Source organism: Panulirus ornatus, chromosome 4 (genome assembly GCF_036320965.1).
Source record: "Panulirus ornatus isolate Po-2019 chromosome 4, ASM3632096v1, whole genome shotgun sequence".
Classification (NCBI taxonomy): Eukaryota; Metazoa; Arthropoda; class Malacostraca; order Decapoda; family Palinuridae; genus Panulirus; species Panulirus ornatus.
Window position 1 is genome coordinate 59,664,334 of NC_092227.1, and position 22,504 is coordinate 59,686,837.

General features: G+C 40.6%; 1 protein-coding gene across 7 annotated transcripts in view; it reads right to left on the reverse strand.

The window, feature by feature from the left end:
- The window catches only part of LOC139766508 (uncharacterized), a 1,237,960-nt gene that overhangs the window by 47,919 nt on the left and 1,167,537 nt on the right, over positions 1 to 22,504 (reverse strand). For 4 of the 7 annotated variants that reach the window (XM_071695222.1, XM_071695230.1, XM_071695211.1 and 1 more), the window contains 4 exons: positions 19,787 to 19,999; positions 13,938 to 14,030; positions 11,746 to 11,937; positions 6,635 to 6,730 (listed from right to left, as the gene is read on the reverse strand). In XM_071695222.1, the coding sequence (XP_071551323.1) occupies positions 6,635 to 6,730; positions 11,746 to 11,937; positions 13,938 to 14,030; positions 19,787 to 19,999 (594 nt within the window). The remainder of the gene's footprint in view (positions 1 to 6,634; positions 6,731 to 11,745; positions 11,938 to 13,937; positions 14,031 to 19,786; positions 20,000 to 22,504) is intronic. The other 3 variants (XM_071695250.1, XM_071695260.1, XM_071695271.1) reach the window with 3 other exon arrangements.

The following is a 22,504-nucleotide window of genomic DNA, read 5'->3' on the forward strand; positions in this document are numbered from 1 at the left end:
CACATGTCATAGGTTCAATCCACTGACAGCACGTCGACCCCGGTATACCACATCGTTCCAATTCAATCTATTCCTTGCATGCCTTTCACCCTCCTGTATGTTCAGGCCTCGATCGCTCAAAATCTTTTTCACTCCATCCTTCCACCTCAAATTTGGTCTACCACTTCTCCTCGTTCCCTCCACTTCTGACACATACATCCTCTTCGTCAATGTTTCCTCACTCATCCTCTCCATGCGAGCAAACCATTTCAATACACCCTCTTCTGCTCTCTTAACTACACTCTTTTTATTACCACACATATCTCTTACCCTTTCATTACTTACTCGATCAAACCACCTCACACCACATATTGTTCTCAAGCATCTCATTTCCAATAAATCCACCCTCCTTCTGTACAGCCCTATCTATAGCCTATGCCTCGTAACCATGTAACATTGTTGGAACCACGATTCTTCAAACATACCCATTTTTGCTTTCCGAGATAACGTTCTGGCCTTCTACACATTCTTCAACGCTCCCAGAACCTTATTCCCCTCTCCCCCACCCTGAGGCTCAATTACGCTTCCATGGTTCCATCCGCTGCCAAATACACTCCCAGATATCTAAAACACTTCACTTCCTCCAGTTTTTCTCCACTCAAACTTACCTCCCAAATGACTTGCCCTCAACCCTACTGAACCTAATAGCCTTGCTCTTATTCACATTTACTCTCAGCTCTCTTCTTTCACACACTTTACCAAACTCAGTCACCAGCTTCTGCAGTTTCTCACCCGAATCAGCCACCAGCGATGCATCATCAGCGAACAACAAATGACTCACTTCCCAAGCCCTCTCATCCACAACAGACTGCATACTTGCCCCTCTCTCCAAAACTCTTGCATTCACCTCTACAACAAATTGAACAACTATGGAGACATCACGCACCCCTGCCGCAAACCGACATTCTCTGGGAACCAATCACTTTCTTCCTACTCGTACACATGACTTACATCCTCGATAAAAACTTTTCACTGCTTCTAACAACTTGTCTCCCACACCATATATTCTTAACACCGTCCACAGAGCATCTCTATCAACTCTATCACATGCCTTCTCCAGATCCATAAATGCTACACACAAACCCATTTGCTTTACTAAGTATTTCATATATATATATATATATATATATATATATATATATATATATATATATATATATATATGTGTGTGTGTGTGTGTGTGTGCATGTGGATAGGTTGTGCTATTCGTAATCTGTTTCCTTAAGGTACCTCGCTACAGCGGAGATGGCGATTAAGTATAATAGACAATGAAAAAATAATATATATATATATATATATATATATATATATATATATATATATATATATATATATATATATATATATACATATATATATATATATATATATATATATATATATATATATATATATATATATATATATAGAATGAAAATTAACACTTGCGAAGTATGAAGGTTAAAAGCCACTTCAAGGAGACATGACTTATTTTCTAATCTCACACAATTTCGGCCTATCATATAAACCTTTATCAACTCGAATGACATCAGATACAGAGAACCAGGTTAAATACTTACTTCCGAGAACTTCACTTGATACGACCTTACCCGTTACTTCACCTAACCCAACCCGTTGTCTTGTCTTGATGCCAACTCTGTACATACATGTTGGCAGTTTTATCACACTTCTCAACTTTAATACATAATAATTTGTGTGATGAGATATCTTATTCACTCTTTGCATAACTGATACGTATCCGAGGGATCAATTCTTATTTGACAAAATCCGGTGGGATACAGTGGAAAAATATGTAAAACTGCCGATATGTACAGTAAGAATTGTTGAAGGTCACTTAATCTCCAGGCTGGAGAGTGGGTGAGGTCAGGAACGGGTGAGGTTGTATGAAGTGAGATTCTCTCTCTCTCTCTCTCTCTCTCTCTCTCTCTCTGTATATATATATATATATATATATATATATATATATATATCCCTGGGGATAGGGGTTTAAGAATACTTCCCACGTATTCCCTGCGTGTCGTAGAAGGCGACTAAAAGGGGAGGGAGCGGGGGGCTGGAAATCCTCCCCTCTCGTTTTTTTTTTAATTTTCCAAAAGAAGGAACAGAGGGGGCCAGGTGAGGATATTCCAAAAAAGGCCCAGTCCTCTGTTCTTAACGCTACCTCGCTAACGCGGGAAATGGCAAATAGTTTAAAAGAAAAAGAAAAGAAAAAAAAAAAAAAAAAAAATATATATATATATATATATATATATATATATATATATATATATATATATATATATATATATATACACACACACACACACAAACACAACTTTTCTTGGGACATTGAAGGTTCCAGTAAAGGACAAAAGTCCATATCAAGGTCGGGCCTCAACTGAATTATACAAAAGTTAATGAAAGAAAAAAAAAAGAGATAAATGAAAATATTTACGAATTCTGAAGAAAGTGAAAAACATATCTTTTAAAATGTTCCAGGTCATAGTTGTTAGGCAAGACAAGAGTGGGTAGAGTTCTAAAACTTCGAGGTGTAGGGTAAGAAGCAGGTATCAAAATTGCCCACCCTTGTGTTGCCAACGACCGCACAGTAATCATGTAACATAGTAACAAAAATCGTTTGAATCAACACTGCGGCGTAAGGCAAGAGGGTCAAGGTTGGAAGTAAGCCTGGGACAATTTGTAAGATGGACCTCTTTCAACTCTCTCAAGTATGGATGCAGAACTAGAACCACCCAAGATATGAGACCAATATTCCATATAAAGACGGGTCAATCCTTTATATAAACGGAGCAACATTCGGAAGAAATGAAATTTCGAAATCTAAACAGGACTCCAAGATAGGGTGAATGTTACAGTAATACTAAGTTTGTTCATTGGGTCAAGTGGTGGAATTATTACAGAACAGTCAAAGGAAAGGTAAGTTGAGAAATGTTTGATAGATTGGAAGAAACTGGTTCTTGAAGGCTTTAAACTTAAATGAGATTTCGTCTACCCCTGAGATATCTTGTCCAAGGCCGAATTTACTGACGAAATGCAGATCGAGTAAAAGAACTGAAGGATGAGGAGGAATGCAGTGTTGAATCGTCAGCGCCACAATGATCCTACCTAACCTGAAGCTCCGTACATGCCACCACAGTTTCTCTCACGACTCTTCCATGCAACTTACTTGGTACATTAAACAAATCTATACCTCTGTAAACTGAACATTCTGTTCCCCAAGCTTTTATATGGTGGCAGTATACAGGCACTGTGCCATCGTTAAGCATCTCCCCACGAGCCATACATACATTAGAAATTTTGAACTAACCAGTCAACAAAAGTCACTTTTTTGAGCAATTTAACAGCAATCCCATCCACTTCGGCCATCTTCCCACACTTCTTCTTAAGCAAGGCTTCCAGCACCGCTTCTCTTTTCACATCACTTGCTTGACTCTCTTATCCTCGCATACCTATCCGACCCAAACACTCGACATTTGCCACAGTACCATCAAACACATTTAACATTTTCTCAAAGCACTCATTGCATCTCTTCACCTCATTTCTCCTAGTAATCACTTGCAGTCCTTCCTTGCGGAAGCAACGCCTATACGCCTCTCTTTTCTCTCTCACTCATGATTTAACTCGTTCCACAAATCACTACCCTTTCTCACTAATCCCTAAGTATCTTCCATTCCTCACCTACCCCCTAGCTTTATTTACTCTCAACCCTTGCCACTCTACACTCACTCTCTCTTGGTATCTCTTACAACAAACATATTTCCCAAAACATAATTTCACCATCCCCTTCCCTCCAGTGCTATTCCTAATTTTCCAAAAGCTCTACAAATACCAGCCTCGCTACAACCATATAATGATCACACATCCCAACAGCTGCCCCTCTCAGCACAGTCATATCCATAAGCCTCTTTTCCATGCCTATCAATGAAAACATAATCCAATAATGCCTAATTACAATTTACTCTCACCCAAACACCACTTCTTTTTTCAGCTCTGAACTCCATAGTCTGCTAACAGTTTTCATTCACATCAATGAGTACCCCATGTTTCTCAGTTATTTCCTCAGTAGCCACACAACCCAATCTCACATTAAACCGCTCATCACTATCACACGATCTCTAGCGTCAAAATCGCTTACGCACACACTAGTTCCTCCCAATTTTCTTGCCACTCTTTTCCTCTTCTCTGGCTTCCAAGTGCATAAGCACTAAGCATACCTCTCGTAATCTACTTCAGTTTTCATTCACATAAATCTGGGGCTCACTTCCTCATCCTCTTTCATTCTACAACTTCACCTCCAGTACAACTGCTATCCCTTCCTCACCTCTCCGCCCCACGTTTTTTCCCCCTAACCCCTGAGCTTTGTTTCACCTAGAGCTAGAACATTCAGGTTCATCTATTCAATCATAATACCTATGTCTTCGTTCTTCTCATCTTGGTTACATCCACATACATTCAGATATCCCCGCCCAAGCCTTATGATTGCTCGTCACTTGGCTCCTCTGTCCCACCTTTTAGAAAATAAAATACAAGGGAAGGGTATCCAAACCTCCGCGCACGCCTTTTAGTTGCCCTCTACGACATACAGGGAATATGCGGGAAGTGTTCTTTTCACCATATCTCCAGGGATGATATACATTTAATTTCCCTTCTTCATGGAAACAAGCATTGGTACATCCCTCCCTAGAAAAAGGTGACGGTGCGAGCCTATCTCTATACTGTCTTGGTGGTTTGACTCATCTCCAGTCACTCTTCAACTCTCATACCCTCAAACATCTAAATTTGTCTTCTTTCTGATCATCAGTATGGCTTCCGTAAGGCTCCTCCTATTCCACTAGTGTCTCCCAAAGGTTTTGAATTCTCTCCCCTACCCATCTATCCAACGTTAATTCTACTTTGCCCTCTTCAGATCTTCAATTTCAAAGTAACTAACGAGACGAGGAGAATAATTTGCAACATCTGAGGCTTCCCGAGTCCTCAGCTAATTCTCAGACCTGAGCTTAGCCTGAACGATAAATGACTAAGCTTTTCCTAAATATCTATGTAACTTGTGTATGTCATCTGATTCTTTCTACTTTATTTGTAATGCGTATATCTTAGTTCTATCGGTAAGTTATTGTACCCTTTTCTCATGACATGTATCATTTTCTTTATATTTCTAACCTACTTTAACCTGTATTCTAATAACTTATGACTTACTGTGATGATGATGTACTTTTCTTTGTATTTTACAGATCGATCACTGAAGATGAGGCTTCTTTTCAAGAAGTTTAACCTCATCCGTCTTGACCCTGAAAGCTATAACGGGTCTTCGTTTTGGAAGAAGCTGAGCAGTCCGTGTGTGTGTGTGTGTGTGTGTGTGTGTGTGTGTGTGTGTGTATGGAAGTATACACGCGTTTCTTTGTGTGTGGAATGACCTATTTGTGGTTACCCATTTGCAGTGTGCCGGGAGGGAGTCTTACACTCGTGGGTCCCCTACCTATTCAACGTTTCCTACTACCATACAACCACCTTGGAAACTTTTGCATGGTGTCTGCATTGATCACGTCCTCCCTCAGTATATTCAGTTCGTCCACCACTTTCATACTAAGTTCATGTTCAGTCCTCAGGTTGCTCTACCTTAAAATCTTCTGAAAAGCTGATTCAAGTTTACGTCATTAATCCGTTACTAACTTAACGTCAACAATACGTTGCCAACTTTGTCATCAATACGTTACCAACTTTACGTCATTAATCCATTACCAACTTTACGTCATTAATACGTTACCAACCTTACGTCATCAACCCGTTACCAACTTTACGTCATCAGTCCTTTACCAAAATCATAGATCATAACCAAGTGACACCCGACTCTTCCATGGAAGCAAAATTAATGCGTCTAGCCTTTTCGCGTAATGCAGCTCTGCTAATTGAAGTACCTACTTTGTCACCCTCCTCTGGACCTTCTCCATCAGCTATTTGTGCATCTTTAAGTGCGGTGACCAAACATATGAAACGTAGACTAGTTTGGGATATATGTAGGATGTAAACAGCTTCCTGAATATTTCCTTATCCATCTACTTCAACATTATTTTAATATTTGCAAGCAGCATAATCTTGGCCTCACACACACAAAGATTCCTGCGTCTGTTTTCCTCTTACGAAACCTTCTTTCACGATGTTCATTCCCCATTACCTTTCACGTATCAGACCAACTTTGAAGTCTGTTTAGGTCCCCTTTTAAGCTGGCGTAATCGTCCTAACTTTTCACTTACCTGAAGACCATGCCTTCTGTGAAGTCATTTACAAAGATCAAATTCTAAACACACACACACATATATATATATATATATATATATATATATATATATATATATATATATATATATATATATGAAAAGACAAAATAAGGCTGGAGAAGAGAATCAGTCCTTCATGAAATTTTATACATCAAGTTAGCAAATGAAAATAATAAAGTGCATTTCTTGTATCAATGCAACAAAATGTAGCTACGAAATCAGATACTGTATAAAGTTTGTTCCACTGAGTAAACTCTATACATTACTGCAGCAACATAAAATGGGTGTAACTTAAACAAAACAGAAAGATGTACACTTACACTTTTGACAGTAGTTGCCAAGAGTACCTGCTGGGCAACGACACAAGTATGGCGCAAGGCAGGTGCCCCCGTTCTGACACTTGGGCCGACACACAGCTGCAACACATGACACGGCCGGGTAGGTCTAGGGATTCATGCTGGACACATGGATTGAAAGGAGCTTTGGGTATGCAAGGCTAAAACACAAACAACCTACATGATGGGGTGTGTGTAAATACAGAAAACACAGTCAAATAAATTGTCATATATGGGCATACGTGGACCATTCCATGGACAGATCGTCATTTAGGACCCAAGTGTCGGAAACACGAAGGGAGATTATGTTAGGTGATATGTGAGATAGAGAGAGAGAGCTGACACCTGGGACATGCTTAAGTGGACACGTGGAAGAGAGGAAGTTTTAAGACACATGTACTGTAACATTAGGTATGATGAGTAATGTAAAATAGCCTTTACAGCTTAGGAACAGATTTTGGCAACGTGGAGTCAGGGCGGATAAAAGCATCAATTATATCATCAGGGCATTCTTTGTGTGTTATACTTTTAGGTTTCCTAGAATCCAGAATTATAGTGTGTGGTAACGACACTTTGTACGGATTCTTATTTAATTTACTGTACATAAATCCCGCCCGAACATGGTGTTTTCCTCAGCAATATGAATGAGGCCTACAACAGGAGACGATTACATCAAAATGTAGCAAATCTTGTCCCACTGGGCCTATGGCCATACTATAATGAGGGATGGAGTTGCGAAAAACATAACTGACTTCAGAAATACCTGAAACTAAGCCTATAAACAAACTATGTCTTTATACTTCAGAACTTCAGATATTGACCGGATACACTAAACTGGCCTAGACAGCATGTTTGGTAGGTCAGCAAGTAACAAAGGAAGGAATGAAGTGTTTCTTATATATTCCAGTATACCGTATCTGAACCACCTCGATCTTTCCTGAACAATGCCAGTGCAATTTGACATTTAAAAAAATCTACCAGTAACGCTGAACTTTAAATAAAAAACGTTTACTGTTGAGACCTCATTAGACATTAAACCAAGTAGCACATTTTGCAGAGAAAGAGAGAGAGAGAGAGAGAGAGAGAGAGAGAGTACGAGCACAAGGCAGCAGTGCTGCTACAGATAGCAAGTGACGTAGAAATAATGACAAGCTGAAGGGGTCCCGGGGTTAAGTTCGACTTGCAGAATCCGTCAACCTTCAGAAAGTGGATGGTTGCTGAGCTTGAGCAAGCAAGACTGCTTAGGGACTTTGAAGAATGCTTTCCTGAAGAAAAGAAGTAACACTACCACAACGAAGAGAGGACCTGTCTGCCTAGAAGTAATTTTAGAAAAAGCTCAGAGTCACAGAAAAAGTTCTGAGCGTGGCGCAACCACAAGTGATTGAAGCAATCTTTTCTGTACGAAATTACAGAACTACTGACCTTGGACGTTCGCAGTGTTCCTGATGAGTCTATGATTGTTTTTTCACTATATGGAAGCAATAAGCAAAGATCAGTACCAATAACTACCACAATTCATTGCTTACAGACTACATCCGTTCTATACATGACCCCACCAAGAACAACAACTTACGACTTATTAGGTGTGGAAAGCCCAAGTTCAAAACCAAGCAGACCTCTAAGATCTCAGGTTTGAAGACTAATGTGGCTCTTTTCTCCCGACGCCACATTGGAAGGCATATATCAGTTACTTTTTTCAAGCACAAGCATCACCCAAAGCCTCCATCTCTATCTCACTGAGGAAACATAAGTCTGGGAAAGAAGTCAGGCCTGGTAACCCGTGTAGAACCAACTTTCCTGAGCCTCCAAGCCTCTTGATATTAAAGTTCTAAACAGCAGTGTTGTGTTGCACCCCTCCAAAAAAAATCACAAAATTTGGAGATCGTGTCAATTATGTCTTATATCATGAAGCAGCCCTGCCATGAGCGTTGACGTGGCCCGAGACACTTGGCACAGAGAACCATCAGAGAATCCACGAGGGAGAAAGGAGGCAAAGGCATGTGGATCAAGGCTGCCCGTTTCTGGGAAATGGTAAGACTTTCTACGTGACTCAGCGAACAAGCAAGAGCTCTTTGTATTCCTGTATGTGAGAAGACTGCAAGCAGTGAACTCTCCCCTACAAGCAGGTTTTCATTGGGTCTGGTCAAAGACCCGTTATCAGAGGAACAAATCATCACATGCAAACATGTATCCATGAGATATCGGCACGAGATTGCCGCTTCCTTTCCACGATGCCTTACAGAATGGCTCTGCCAATTTGGTTCGTACGGTAGATACTGCTGTGATACCATCTTGATTAAGACTTTCCGCCATTTGCACACCGTATGCTCAGCGGCAGACATACGAATGGGTCTCGGCACGCTGCGACACTGTGTCAGAGTTTCATGTTAAGGGGAAAAAAAACATCATGGGAGACTTGATAGTCATCCTGATGTAACAAAGGCGTTTATGACACAGAATCCATATACTCAGACCGATGCAGATGCCAAGCACTTTAGATTGCTGGAACACTACATAGTCGTCAGGTAAGACGAAACCAGCCACCTGATCACTGTCCGTCAGACAGGTAGAGAGATGTTCTGAGAAAACAATAAGAAGGAAAAAGTTCCTCCAGCCCAAAATACCCGGTTGTAACACTCACAGCTAGCAGCCTACAAGGTGGCGACCAGCCTTGACGTGGGCTAGCAACAAACACTGTGTCCAAAGAGAAGGTGCTGTACGCTGTGCGAGAACACCAGGTCTTCCTTTCCTAGAAACAGCTCACTCCCAGTTGCAGAACCAGTAAGGAGGTGGTCATCTTCGGCTGCAGGAGTGCAATGGCTTGTGGTGGCAAATGTAAGCGGGAGACGGCTCATTAGAGATACACTAAGCTTTGCATATGTAATGGTGACAAGGGAACGTGAGACTAGCTGTACAATGACACTGTATAACACATTTTTTTGGATGTCTGGTGTTTTCTGGTTCCCTGCATATACGACTTGACGGAACGATCTAGGCAACAGTGTGTACTTTCTTGACAAGTGCTTTAATCCTGAATATCTGGACAGCCAATAGAATACAGAGGAGTGTAATAAAATAAAAATAAAGTTTTTTTGTTCTTTACACAAATAGAATTTAATCCATTTTTGATCATAACTTTTACATCACAAAAATCCTTCATTTTAGCCTCTGTGTAAAGATAAAAAAAAAAAAAAATAGTGCTACTTGTTGGCCTTAAGTGTTGAAACTAATGGCTGATGCCAAAAAGGTTTCTTACTGGAGCCTGGAAAGTACCCCACAAAAACTGATGCTTTTTTCCCTGGGTGTTAGCTCACTTCTGGTAAGCTGAGTAAGAGGAATATACTGTAGAACTACGTGTACGTGGGTGATACGAGAAGGATAAATGGAAGATCAGTGAAATATACATGGGAGACGCATGGGACATCTCATATAGGATTGGTACGGATGAGGACAGATCCCTCATAGGGAACATGCTGGATATCTACGAGTTAATGGGTTGAGGAATTTGGGGAGCCTAACTCACCCTTGATCACAAGCTTTCTGGATGATGATGATAATTAATAATAATACCAGACAAGAGAAAAATGTTAGCAACATCCAAGATGCTCTTTATGATATCATAAATCTGGGGAAAAGAAAGGAGAGACATTGAACATGTTACAGTGCAGTAAAGGATAGCAATGCGTGATAGCAGGTCGTGCGAGGAGTGGTCATGTATTTCAAGGCAGCACAATCAATTAAAGGATCAACTGAAAGAAAATGATATTTCTAACCAATGATGACAAACAGAATCAACACTATATTTGTCATGCAATAGATTGGAAGGGCTTAAAATCAAGATAAAACGAGATCAAAAATATCTAAATATCACAAGAAAATGTAGCAAAACAATAATTGCTCAATTACCTTTTAACACGGAAGAGAATCTACCCCATACGAGATATGAATATCACTTACCAGTCATGCGCCACACATTGCTTAGTAACACACACACACACACACACACGCTCCTCAACCGTGTGTCTCTCCTGCTCTGCTCTCGACACCCCTGCTCCAGTACAGCACCTCCACCATCCCCTTACAGTATCTCTTTCCCGCATATATATATATATATATATATATATATATATATATATATATATATATATATATATATATATATATATATATATATGTATGTATAAATGAAACCGGATTCCTACTACAAGAGGTTTACGTACCAGGCGAAAAGTGACCTTCGGCGAGGCTATTTCATCGTGTGTTCGGAATAGAATACAATTACCAAGCACATTCCCGGCCTGAAGGCGTCCATTATTCCCCTGATCCTATGTGAAGTACAGCTTCGAAGTTGCAGGTCCCCATACAGGGGTCCTGAAGTCGTTCGTGTGTGTTTGGGGGATAGCGTGTGGCGTGAGGTGGCTTGATCAGGTGGTGGTGAGAGGGTGGCCAAGTGGTGTTGTAATGAAGAGCGTGTGGTTGGGGGAGCTGAGGAATGTGTGCTGGGGTGGTTTGAACTCGTGGCGGAAGTGGGTGGGAAGAGGTTGACGGGGGAAGACATGTGTGTCAGAGTTGAGGGGCAACGGGGAGACCAAACTGGAGATGGAAGGATGGAGTGAGTGATGTTGAACGATCGGGGCCAGAACATGTAGGAGGGTGAAAGGTGTGCACGGGATAGAGTGAATTGGAATTATCTGGTATAGAGGGGTCGACGTGCTGTCGACAGACTGAACAAGGATATATGAAACGGTCTAGGTAAACTATGGAAAGGTCTGGGAGGCCTGGATGTCGATAGGGAGCTAAGGTTTCGGTGCATTACACATGACAGATAGAGAATGGACGTGAGCGGATGTGGCCTTTCTTCGTCTTTTCATGATGCTACTTCGTTAACGCGGGGAACTGCGATCAATATATATATATATATATATATATATATATATATATATATATATATATATATATATATATATATATATATATACCTAGTTGTTAGATATACTTCATATTTTCTGTTCCGATCCTATCCTCCCTCTCACCCACATCCTCAAACCTTCTCCTACTATCCCTTCTCTAACCTCTACCTCCTCTCCCCCACTTACGTAGCTGACAGATCGGGCCTCCGTATCCCCGTGGGCAGGAACACACTCCGGGAGCGACGCATCGGCCACCGTGCTGACAGGCCGGAGAGCAAACGGCAGACTCGCACCGCGCCCCCGTGTACCCGCTGGGGCACGAGCATCGATCCACACCCGTGCACTCCCCACCGTGCAGACATCGTGACGTGCACATGGCTACGGGCGAGTCCAAGGGAATGGGGTTGGGAAGGCCAAACAGTCAGGATACAAAATAAAATAAATAAATAAGGGACATTAGGAACAGGGAATAAAATGAAGCTGAGGAAGTAAAAAGAAACAAATAATGTATACTAAATGTACATGTTCAGAGTAGAAGCGATGCGTTCGATGTACGAGAAGAGACAGATTAAGATGTTATATAATGAGGCTAAAGGGCAATACAGGTGAAGTTGAAATATTAAAAGAAGTGACTGAAAACTAAACTGAATAAAATGAACATAAATAAGAATGCCTTAAAATAAAAAGCTGTACAGGCAAGGTATTAAAGATCGCAGTCGGCTGCTGTCATATAATGAATTCAAAATGAGTTGATGAAAAAATTAAAAGAAAAACAGCTGAGAACTTCCTTGCAGTTTACACACGAAAGAACAACTCAAGAAATGAGGCAGCAAGCAAAAAATTAAAAAGTTTTGATGTTTAATTCAGTTAATGTGAGACAAAAGATATAAAGAAGACAACGTTTTCTACACGTCAGGCTGAGCAAATATCTAGTTAACAATGCTGTTGTCGAGAAATTAAATAAAAAGATATATCTGCCGTGGGATCTGGGTACGCTGACCAATCTGCTATGCTCCACGTAATACTGAAATGACTATTCGATTACTAGTAATCGCATACCCTTCGTCTGATGTGCATGAGAAACGGGGGTCTAGACTGGTCAAATTCCGTCAAGCTCACATTACCCAGTGGTCAGCAATTTGACTGAGGTTACCGTCACAACGTGGAGGTATGAATGTAGATATATTGCATATGAACACGCACTTCTCATGCAACACAATGCCCTTCAACAGGCAGTATGTTATATATATATATATATATATATATATATATATAGACTGTAGCAAAGAGTAAAAGGGTCAAGTTCTCATGTCAGACTTGGTGGAGTTAATAAGAAAAGAATCTTACGAATCGGGTCAGTTTTTGGATAGCGTTTTATTCTATCTTTTTTTTTTTTTACCAAAACAGGTCACAGTGATACCTGTCACCTGTGTAGTGGAATTACGGATCCATGAAAGGAGACGAGGGGGAATGCGAGAAGATCTGGAGAGAGATTCAAAAATCGAGCGTGTCTCTCTGGCGCTGACATGCACAAGATTACGTATGCCTTAAAGAAACATCTTAGGTCACACCGGGTATAAAGCTGTAGTGGGACCAGACGTATATTGAACTGATTGTGTGCATGTATATATATATATATATATATATATATATATATATATATATATATATATATATATATATTATATTCGCTCATTCGGTGAGGCTGGGCACAGGGGAGAAAGAATACTTTCCAAGGATTCCCTACGCGTCTTGGGTGACGAAGAAGGGCCAGACGAGAGAGAGAGAGAGAGAGAGAGAGAGAGAGAGAGAGGAGGGGGGTAGGCTGGAGACCCTCCACCCACTTTTTTTTTTATATTACTGTAAAACGAGTATTGCAAATGAAACATAGATAAGAAAGATCAGAAACAATAAGACAATAAAGAAAATTTCAGGTAAGTTTCATGTTTGCGATTGATTAAGAAAGAATCATAAAAATGAATTGCTAGGAAATCAACAGAAGAGTAGTAAAACATAAAAACATTAAGAAATACAGGTAATGCATATAAAAGTCGATACAAAAATACGAAGAAAACGATAATTAGCGTAACAATAAAGTTCATTAAAAAGATAATTAACTTGAAATGATCATTAGAGACAATTAACCTAAAAATTTATCATGAAAAAGATTTTTTACTAAACAAAATGACCATTAAAAAGATAATCAACAAAAAATCACTCAAAAGACAATTAACTTAACAAAATGATAATCAAAAAGACAATTAACCTAATAAAATGATAATTAGAAAGATAACTTAATAAATGATCATTTAACAGACAGTTAACTTGACAAAATGATCATTAAAAACTTAATATAGAAAAAATAACAAAACACTTACGAGTACAGACAGGAGGTATAAAGCCAGGAGGACAGGCACACACCCCAGGGATCACGCAAGTACCTCCGTTGCTACAAGCTGGCTTACACACAGCTGGGAGACGAGCATAGGTGTGTGTGAGTACAGGTGTGGGTGAGCACAAGTGTGTGTTTGTATAGGTGTACGTGAGTACAGGTGTGTGTGTGTGAGCACAGGTGTGTATGAGTATAGGTGTATGTGGTACAGTGTGTGGGTGTGTGTGTGTGTGAAGGAACACTACATAACACGTATCTGTCATGACATCTGCTTACACTACCATCTCTCTCTCTCGCTGCTCTACTGCAAGACACTTTATAAGATATATTTCCCTCCTTTGTCTTACCGTGAGTAAAATTTCCCGAAGGTATGATTTCCGCTATTAGTGAGAGCTTACCTGGTGTTTGGTGGGCACACATCAACAGAGTGGGGATTTGTTGTATTTACATAAGGTACGTGGTTGATACGAAGTTATTAGTTTATATATATATTTTTCACAAGGATGTATATGAGCAATGACGTATGTACCCTTTTCTTTGTATGTATAATAATAAATAGATACTTAAATATACATATACCTACACTAATGGCAAAGCATAGATATACACGTTTCTAAAGGTAGCAGACAACAGACTTTGTCAGAACTTGATCACAGTGCTCAGTATGCAAGTCACCATTAACCTATTGTTCTGGTATTCTAAATGGTGCTTGGTTAATGTTAGATTCTTTCCGATAACATTTACGATCAAACGACCGAGTAAACAAACTTGCTTTAGCCACAAGAACTGCGGCATACACCATGCATTAGACATAACATTCTGCTGAACAGCAAGCAGCATTTTCATGCACCATGAAGTTGCAAAACGTGACATGAATATTCTACACGCGACTCCCTAATTTGTGTCGTCATCCCTTATGGAGAAAAGCTGCTTCCTGACCGGGTCACACTATCACACTACAGGAATGAATATTAATTACATTCGTCACGACAGGACCATGTCGACCTGTATTCATCAGCATGTAAAGAAATGTTATATGGCAATTAAAAACTCGTTTTAACTTGAAAAAAAAGGAAGTAAAAAAAAGCAGTGTAATATCCTCAGTCTTCTCTCTCTAGAACAGGAACCGAACCTCTGCGAAACCTAAGTCCCCACAAGCAGTTGCTCTCATTTGTTTAGCAACCCTTAAGAATACAATATACAATAGCCCCCTGTGTCAGGTCCCTTTTAAAACTGCAATCACTTAAACTATCCTTGTTAAAGCAATGCCCAATTACAACACACAAATCAGAGGGTTCAGCTGCACGGCTACAAACCAGAGAGCCTGTCCTGTACATCTTACTATCACTCACAATACAGGGCCTGGCTACTACATGCACCGTCAGCACTCTGGCACGAAGGAGCGACCCTCTACTTCCTACCATTAGTACAGTGCTGTAAGGCTGCTCTTTACTTATCACTTACATTTAGTGGCAGACGGGTACGATCAACATACCATCAACAGCTTGTACTCAATGACAGCCCTCTGTACACCGCAAGCACTCAGTATCAACAGACTGTACTCTACATATCACCAGCACTCAGTATTAACAGACTGTCCTCCACATACCACAAGCACTCAGTATTAACAGACTGTCCTTTACATACCACAAGCACTCAGTGTTAACAGACTGTCCTCTACATACTACTAGCACTCAGTATTAACAGACTGTCCTCTACATACCACAAGCACTCAGTGTTAACAGACTGTCCTCTACATTGCAAAAGCACTCCATTGCTTTACTTATTCAACCTTAAGGACCCACAGTTACTGCCGTGATACTGGGCAGCAAGATAACCTTGTTATTCACAATTTCAAACAACGTTATATGAGTAACCCTTGAGGGACATTCGCCGGCCAAAAGGACAGATAACTCCTTCGCTTGAGAAAATGACCCGAGTCACAAGACGAATGAACCAGTTTGTCTCCGGTACACAACGGCGATGACAAGTAACCACAATCCTATCATTACTCCAGACTCAATGAAGCGATTGATTACCGGGTGGCGATTCCTAATAAAACTAGCATTTATCCAAATTGCTAATTGATAAATCAGTCCCATTAAAGGAAAAAAAATTGCCGTGAACAATAGGACTTTTTCTTTTAAGCTATTAAACAAAAACAAACATGCATTATAACTCTCGGCATCTGAACCCACAGTTTTCAGGATCGTACGTAAAACTGTTTAAGAACTGCTGAAGAAACAAGAGCCTCTAAGGATGGGTAGATAATGTAATAATTTTCACTTAATTTGAAAATTTTGCTCACCAAAAATATCTTATCAGGCGTGCAGTGCCCACTTCGAGGTTCCAATGTTTTTACAACCAACAGAAACTGTACGCAATGCTAGGCTTTTCGACACCTTGCTTCCACTAGTGTTGCATCTTCCTCTCATTACTTTTCTCCCATTTAGTTTTATATTTCCTTAGATAATAATCATATTATTTTACACTTTTTTTTTCAATGTCGTTCATTCGTTTAACTATTCTGTTCACGAGGATGAAGCTTAATAGTCGGCCAACCGTACTTCCAGCCTCGTCCTTCCTTGCTGGCCACATCCGTATTTCTTTCTCAAACGATGTATCCATTTTGCGTATAACTGGAGACACACCATTTTCTTCGATGTATCCATTTACCGTATAATTGGAGACACACCATTTTCTTCTCCCACAATAATAGCCGTTTTCATTTGGTAATGAATCGGAAATACTCGTATATGCGAGAAAAAAAAAAAAAAAAAGATAAAGTAAGAGTAACTTGAACAAAAATTATCGAGACTTTTACTAAATCTTTCAATATTCTTTGAAGCTCGTTAACATCTCACAAACTGTTCCAAATGATGCAGAGAACCTGGCACTTCTCTCTTACAAGCTACCACAAGCACTCAGTATTAACAGACTGTCCTCTACATACCACAAGCACTCAGTATTAACAGACTGTCCTCTACATACCACAAGCACTCAGTATTAACAGACTGTCCTCTACATACCACAAACACTCAGTATTAACAGACTGTCCTCTACATACCACAAACACTCAGTATTAACAGACTGTCCTCTACATACCACAAACACTCAGTATTAACAGACTGTCCTCTACATACCACAAACACTCAGTATCAACAGACTGTCCTCTACATACCATAAACACTCAGTATTAACAGACTGTCCTCTACATACCACAAACACTCAGTATTAACAGACTGTCCTCTACATACCACAAACACTCAGTATTAACAGACTGTCCTCTACTAACCACAAACACTCAGTATTAACAGACTGTCCTCTACATACCACAAAATGCTGTCCTCAGTGTTAACAGACTCTTCCTGGACGGTGTTTATGTGCTTGTCAGTCGCACGAACATTGTTGGCTTATCTATGCAAACACTCGAGACGTTTTCCCACAAAAATATGTGCTTGCGAACGTGCATGTCATCCTCGTCGTGAAGGATCTTACTGCCAGAAAGTTTTCTCCACAGGTCATTAAAAGTCATGAATAATCCAAGCGCGGGGAACTTGCACTGTACCACAGTGGTACGCTAGATGTTATACATTTCATCTGCGGAATCTCACCCCTCCTGGCCCCTGGAGTTCAAAAATCAGTACTGGAATTCGCGCCCGAGATGAGCAGCCTTGAGTACACACTTCCAGCCCTCGCTACTCTCCATCCCAGCGGTGTTTACCGGTGACAAAGCGAGGAAATCTAATGAGAGCAATTTTTCCCAAAAGACAGAGCCAGTGTTCTGAAAGGTTCCTACCCTGAATATTCTTGCTCAGACCAATAACATTCACCTTATTGTGTCCCAAGAAGAAGGCGCCTACTTGTAGTGCAACGACATTTCATCTTGTAAACCAATTGGCTTCCCTTTCTTCATATCATCTCAGACATCAGAGCTCAACGAAAGGTTTCAAGAACCGCTCCGAGACGATCCCTCGGCTTCACGGAACCTCGGCATGATACGGTGGTCCCTGCAGATTATCGTTCTCACTTAGGAACGGACTGAACTCCCAAAGGCTGAGAGCTTTGGATCGAATGATATTCAGAGGCATTACCACAACATCTGTCGTATGTTCTACCACAAAACTTTGGCGCATGATCAACCTTAAGGTATACATCTGCCAAGCCCTGAACTTTACTCTGGATCATCGCTGCAAAATCAATTTTTTTTTTTTATCCCATCGACGGAAACAACATGTTATAACACCAAACGTCTGTATGGACTTGCCCCAGTACGGTCTCTGTCGGCGTCTTTGTCCCTCGTAAGAATGACATTTCAAAAAGCTTGGTGCTTCTCTGGGCACACAATGTCCACGTCCTGCACCACAACTCCTCTACGAAAACCTGCTCACGGTAGAGAGTCTTGAAAAAAGTGACCGTTTCTTGAGAGACGACGAAGCCATTAGTAACTGCTCCTTCACTTCCGTGATGCGTCTGTGCGAAGATATCCCGTCCTCCTTCCAACAGACGCAGTTTTACTTCACTTCGTTTGACTCCAGGTGACTTCCCGGTGAAAATGTAATTAACACCAACGGATGACTCTCGGTCTCTCGTACCACTTCGTTGTTTTTTTTTGGGGGGGGGGAAATACAACAGTTTACCCGCGTATCTAACACACGGATCTTCCAACTTCATTCGCTAAGAGTTACGAAAGCCTCGGTTTCTCTTGACATAAACGACACTCCTTAATCACTCTCCTTTTTCACAGCCATGACTGCTGGTTTCATTGAACACAATATAAGAACGTGACTTGCCTATCGCACCCGTGAAATCTCAAGGGTTTCTTCTGGTCGAGTTCGGCATGGACGAACACGGCGAAGTACCAGCAGTGTACGGACAGCAATACGCGAGCTGAGTCGGCACTAAACATGCCACATCTCATGAAAAGCACATTCTCGAGGGATTACGAGGCAGAGATTAACATCTTCGTTGTTGAAAACATGAAAAAGGTATTCAAGATTTTTCAGTTAGTGGTTATAACTTTGAGTTAACGGTCTTAGGAGCCCTGGTAATCGATAACCTAAAGCCCTCCTAAAAAGCCTACCAGTTTAACCCACCCTCACACCGCTTGGTGTACACATCTCCTCACACCGTTTGGTGTACGCAGCGGAACATTACAGGAAATCCTCCCAATAAGCAATGTTTAATTGGCTGTTGAACTCAGAAAGGACAATCCAACTTTACAATTTTGACGATTTCTCATTTCCTTTTTTTCTATTATTCCGTTTCCAGCCCCACACAGCTACTTTTTTTTTTCTCAAATTTATATTTCAATGTTGCACAGCGGTGAAGTTGTACATTCGGTTATTCTTTTATTGTAATAGATATCGAAGCTTATGCTTGATATCATTCTCTCGTGATACAGAAAGTTCGAAAAAAAAAATTCTAAAACATAATTAGGAGAATGGATCAATGACATTTCAACAATCTGATGTAATGATGCTAATCTTTGGTGGCATTATGATTATGATAAATTTCTTCCTTTACATATTTTTGTATACAAGACCCTTAAAAGATAACAGCATGAAGATAACACTATGCTGTCAAACGTGTCTAAACAGTACTCGTGTTTATGGATCCTTTCCAATGCTTTGTGACTGCTGCAGTATAGGCATAGCTCTAAACTCTCAAGTGGGGAAGACAGTGCTATAATACCCTCAAACCCACAGGATGAAAAAAATCATATCAAGAACTAAGATTATAATTATACTGACAGCAATTACCATGTGGTCTTGACCTTCTCTGAGCAAGACAGGAGTAGAAGGGACACAAGGTTGGCTGGCATCCATCACTCACCTTCCTGGCAGTGGGACCCTCTGTAGCCTGGTGGGCAACGGCAGGTATCCGGGGCCACGCACGCGCCTCCGTTGAGGCAAAGGTGCCCGCACTCCGCTACCTCACAGTGCCGCCCGTGCCACCCTCGGGCGCAGTGGCACACGCCGCCGTACCCACACAGACCCTGGTTCAAGCAGCCGCCGGCACAGTCCTGTCCACGCTGAACGAAGTGGTCTGCGGCGGGAGGAGGATGTCTTACACAAAATGAGGCAACAGTTAGGCATCTTAACATGTAATCCTAACCGCTCACACTGTGCCAGGGAATTAGATGGAGATGAGGAGTTGAAGAAGTGTGGGACGAAATGGAGAAATGTTTTTAGGAAATTAAACTGAAAATTCATAAAGTATCGCAATAAAGGATTAGATATATTTCAGTAGAATTTTCAGTCCATTACTGCAGCTATGAATATCGTGTGAAAGCAGACGACAAAATGCATGGGGAGAGACCAGCTTATATAACCAACTCAAAGACTTGTCAATGAAATTTCGTTCAACAATAAAGTCTTACGATGAAAAAAAAAAAACTTGGTAAGAAATGCATCCGTAATGTATCTGAATGTATAAAGATACTGTAGCTGAGATAATGAATGAAAATAATAAGGCCGAAACTAAAATGCTTACACATAGCAGTTTTCATCTAATAAAAAACTATCAGTAATCAAGGTAGATGCCTAGTATATGTGAGAATGAATTCTGATATAATATATATATATATATATATATATATATATATATATATATATATATATATATATTTTTTTTTTTTTTTTTTTTTTTTTTTTATACTTTGTCGCTGTCTCCCGCGTTTGCGAGGTAGCGCAAGGAAACAGACGAAAGAAATGGCCCAACCCCCCCCCCATACACATGTACATACACACGTCCACACACGCAAATATACATACCTACACAGCTTTCCATGGTTTACCCCAGACGCTTCACATGCCTTGCTTCAATCCACTGACAGCACGTCAACCCCTGTATACCACATGACTCCAATTCACTCTATTTCTTGCCCTCCTTTCACCCTCCTGCATGTTCAGGCCCCGATCACACAAAATCTTTTTCACTCCATCTTTCCACCTCCAATTTGGTCTCCCTCTTCTCCTCGTTCCCTCCACCTCCGACACATATATCCTCTTGGTCAATCTCTCCTCACTCATTCTCTCCATGTGCCCAAACCATTTCAAAACACCCTCTTCTGCTCTCTCAACCACGCTCATTTTATTTCCACACATCTCTCTTACCCTTACGTTACTTACTCGATCAAACCACCTCACACCACACATTGTCCTCAAACATCTCATTTCCAGCACATCCATCCTCCTGCGCACATCTCTATCCATAGCCCACGCCTCGCAACCATACAACATTGTTGGAACCACTATTCCCTCAAACATACCCATTTTTGCTTTCCGAGATAATGTTCTCGACTTCCACACATTTTTCAAGGCTCCCAAAATTTTCGCCCCCTCCCCCACCCTATGATCCACTTCCGCTTCCATGGTTCCATCCGCTGACAGATCCACTCCCAGATATCTAAAACACTTCACTTCCTCCAGTTTTTCTCCATTCAAACTCACCTCCCAATTGACTTGACCCTCACCCCTACTGTACCTAATAACCTTGCTCTTATTCACATTTACTCTCAACTTTCTTCTTCCACACACTTTACCAAACTCAGTCACCAGCTTCTGCAGTTTCTCACATGAATCAGCCACCAGCGCTGTATCATCAGCGAACAACAACTGACTCACTTCCCAAGCTCTCTCATCCCCAACAGACTTCATATATATATATATATATATATATAAAGTGTACATGATCTTATTTTCAACACCAACATAAGGGGGTTAAAAGAGTAATCAAGTGGTGGTTAACTCATGCTGACGGCCTTAATGACCCTGCTTCGAAGGTCGTTTTCAGTTTGACCTTGTTCATCTTCAACTTTGCGATATGTTCACTAAGTAGAGTTTTCTGGCCAATATTAGTCAAGGTAGGGGTGGGGGAGATAGGGTTATGAACTTATACAAAATCATATATATATACCTCAACAGTGGCATGTTAGAACACATGATATCTTAGAGGATTTAGCAATGTTGGATCATTTTGAATGTTAAATTTATTCATTGACATTAGTGAAGTCCTCAAATAACTAAAATACAGCTGGTGTTGTACAGATGTATAACTATTAGGAGACAGTCGAACAATTTTGAATGAGAATAAACTTGATATCTGATAAAACAGCTGATAGTTATTTAAAATTGAGGGAGTTTTTATCGATACATGAAAAACACACACCTTTAAGGTAAAGAAAATTTCGTTGCCATGATTCTACGTCATTGTCTTAGGAAAGTGGTGAAACTAACATGGTCGTTTCATTGTTCACTCAAATGAATCACTGAAACAGTTGAGCAGACATAGATATACATCACTATATTCAACATATCAGGGACAAAAATACTTGACCAGGAACCTTGACTCATCAATCATCATCAAGAACGTTTACTGTGTATCTTGTGTGTGTGTGTGTGTGTGTGTGTGTGTGTGTGTGTGTGTGTGTGTAAATCAGCGGATATCAAGACAGTGATGAAGAAAGAGTAAACAATTTAGAGAAGTTAAGTGTACGGAGGTAACGTGTACAAGCCGCATCTCTCAATAATAAACCTATTTTGTTGAAAG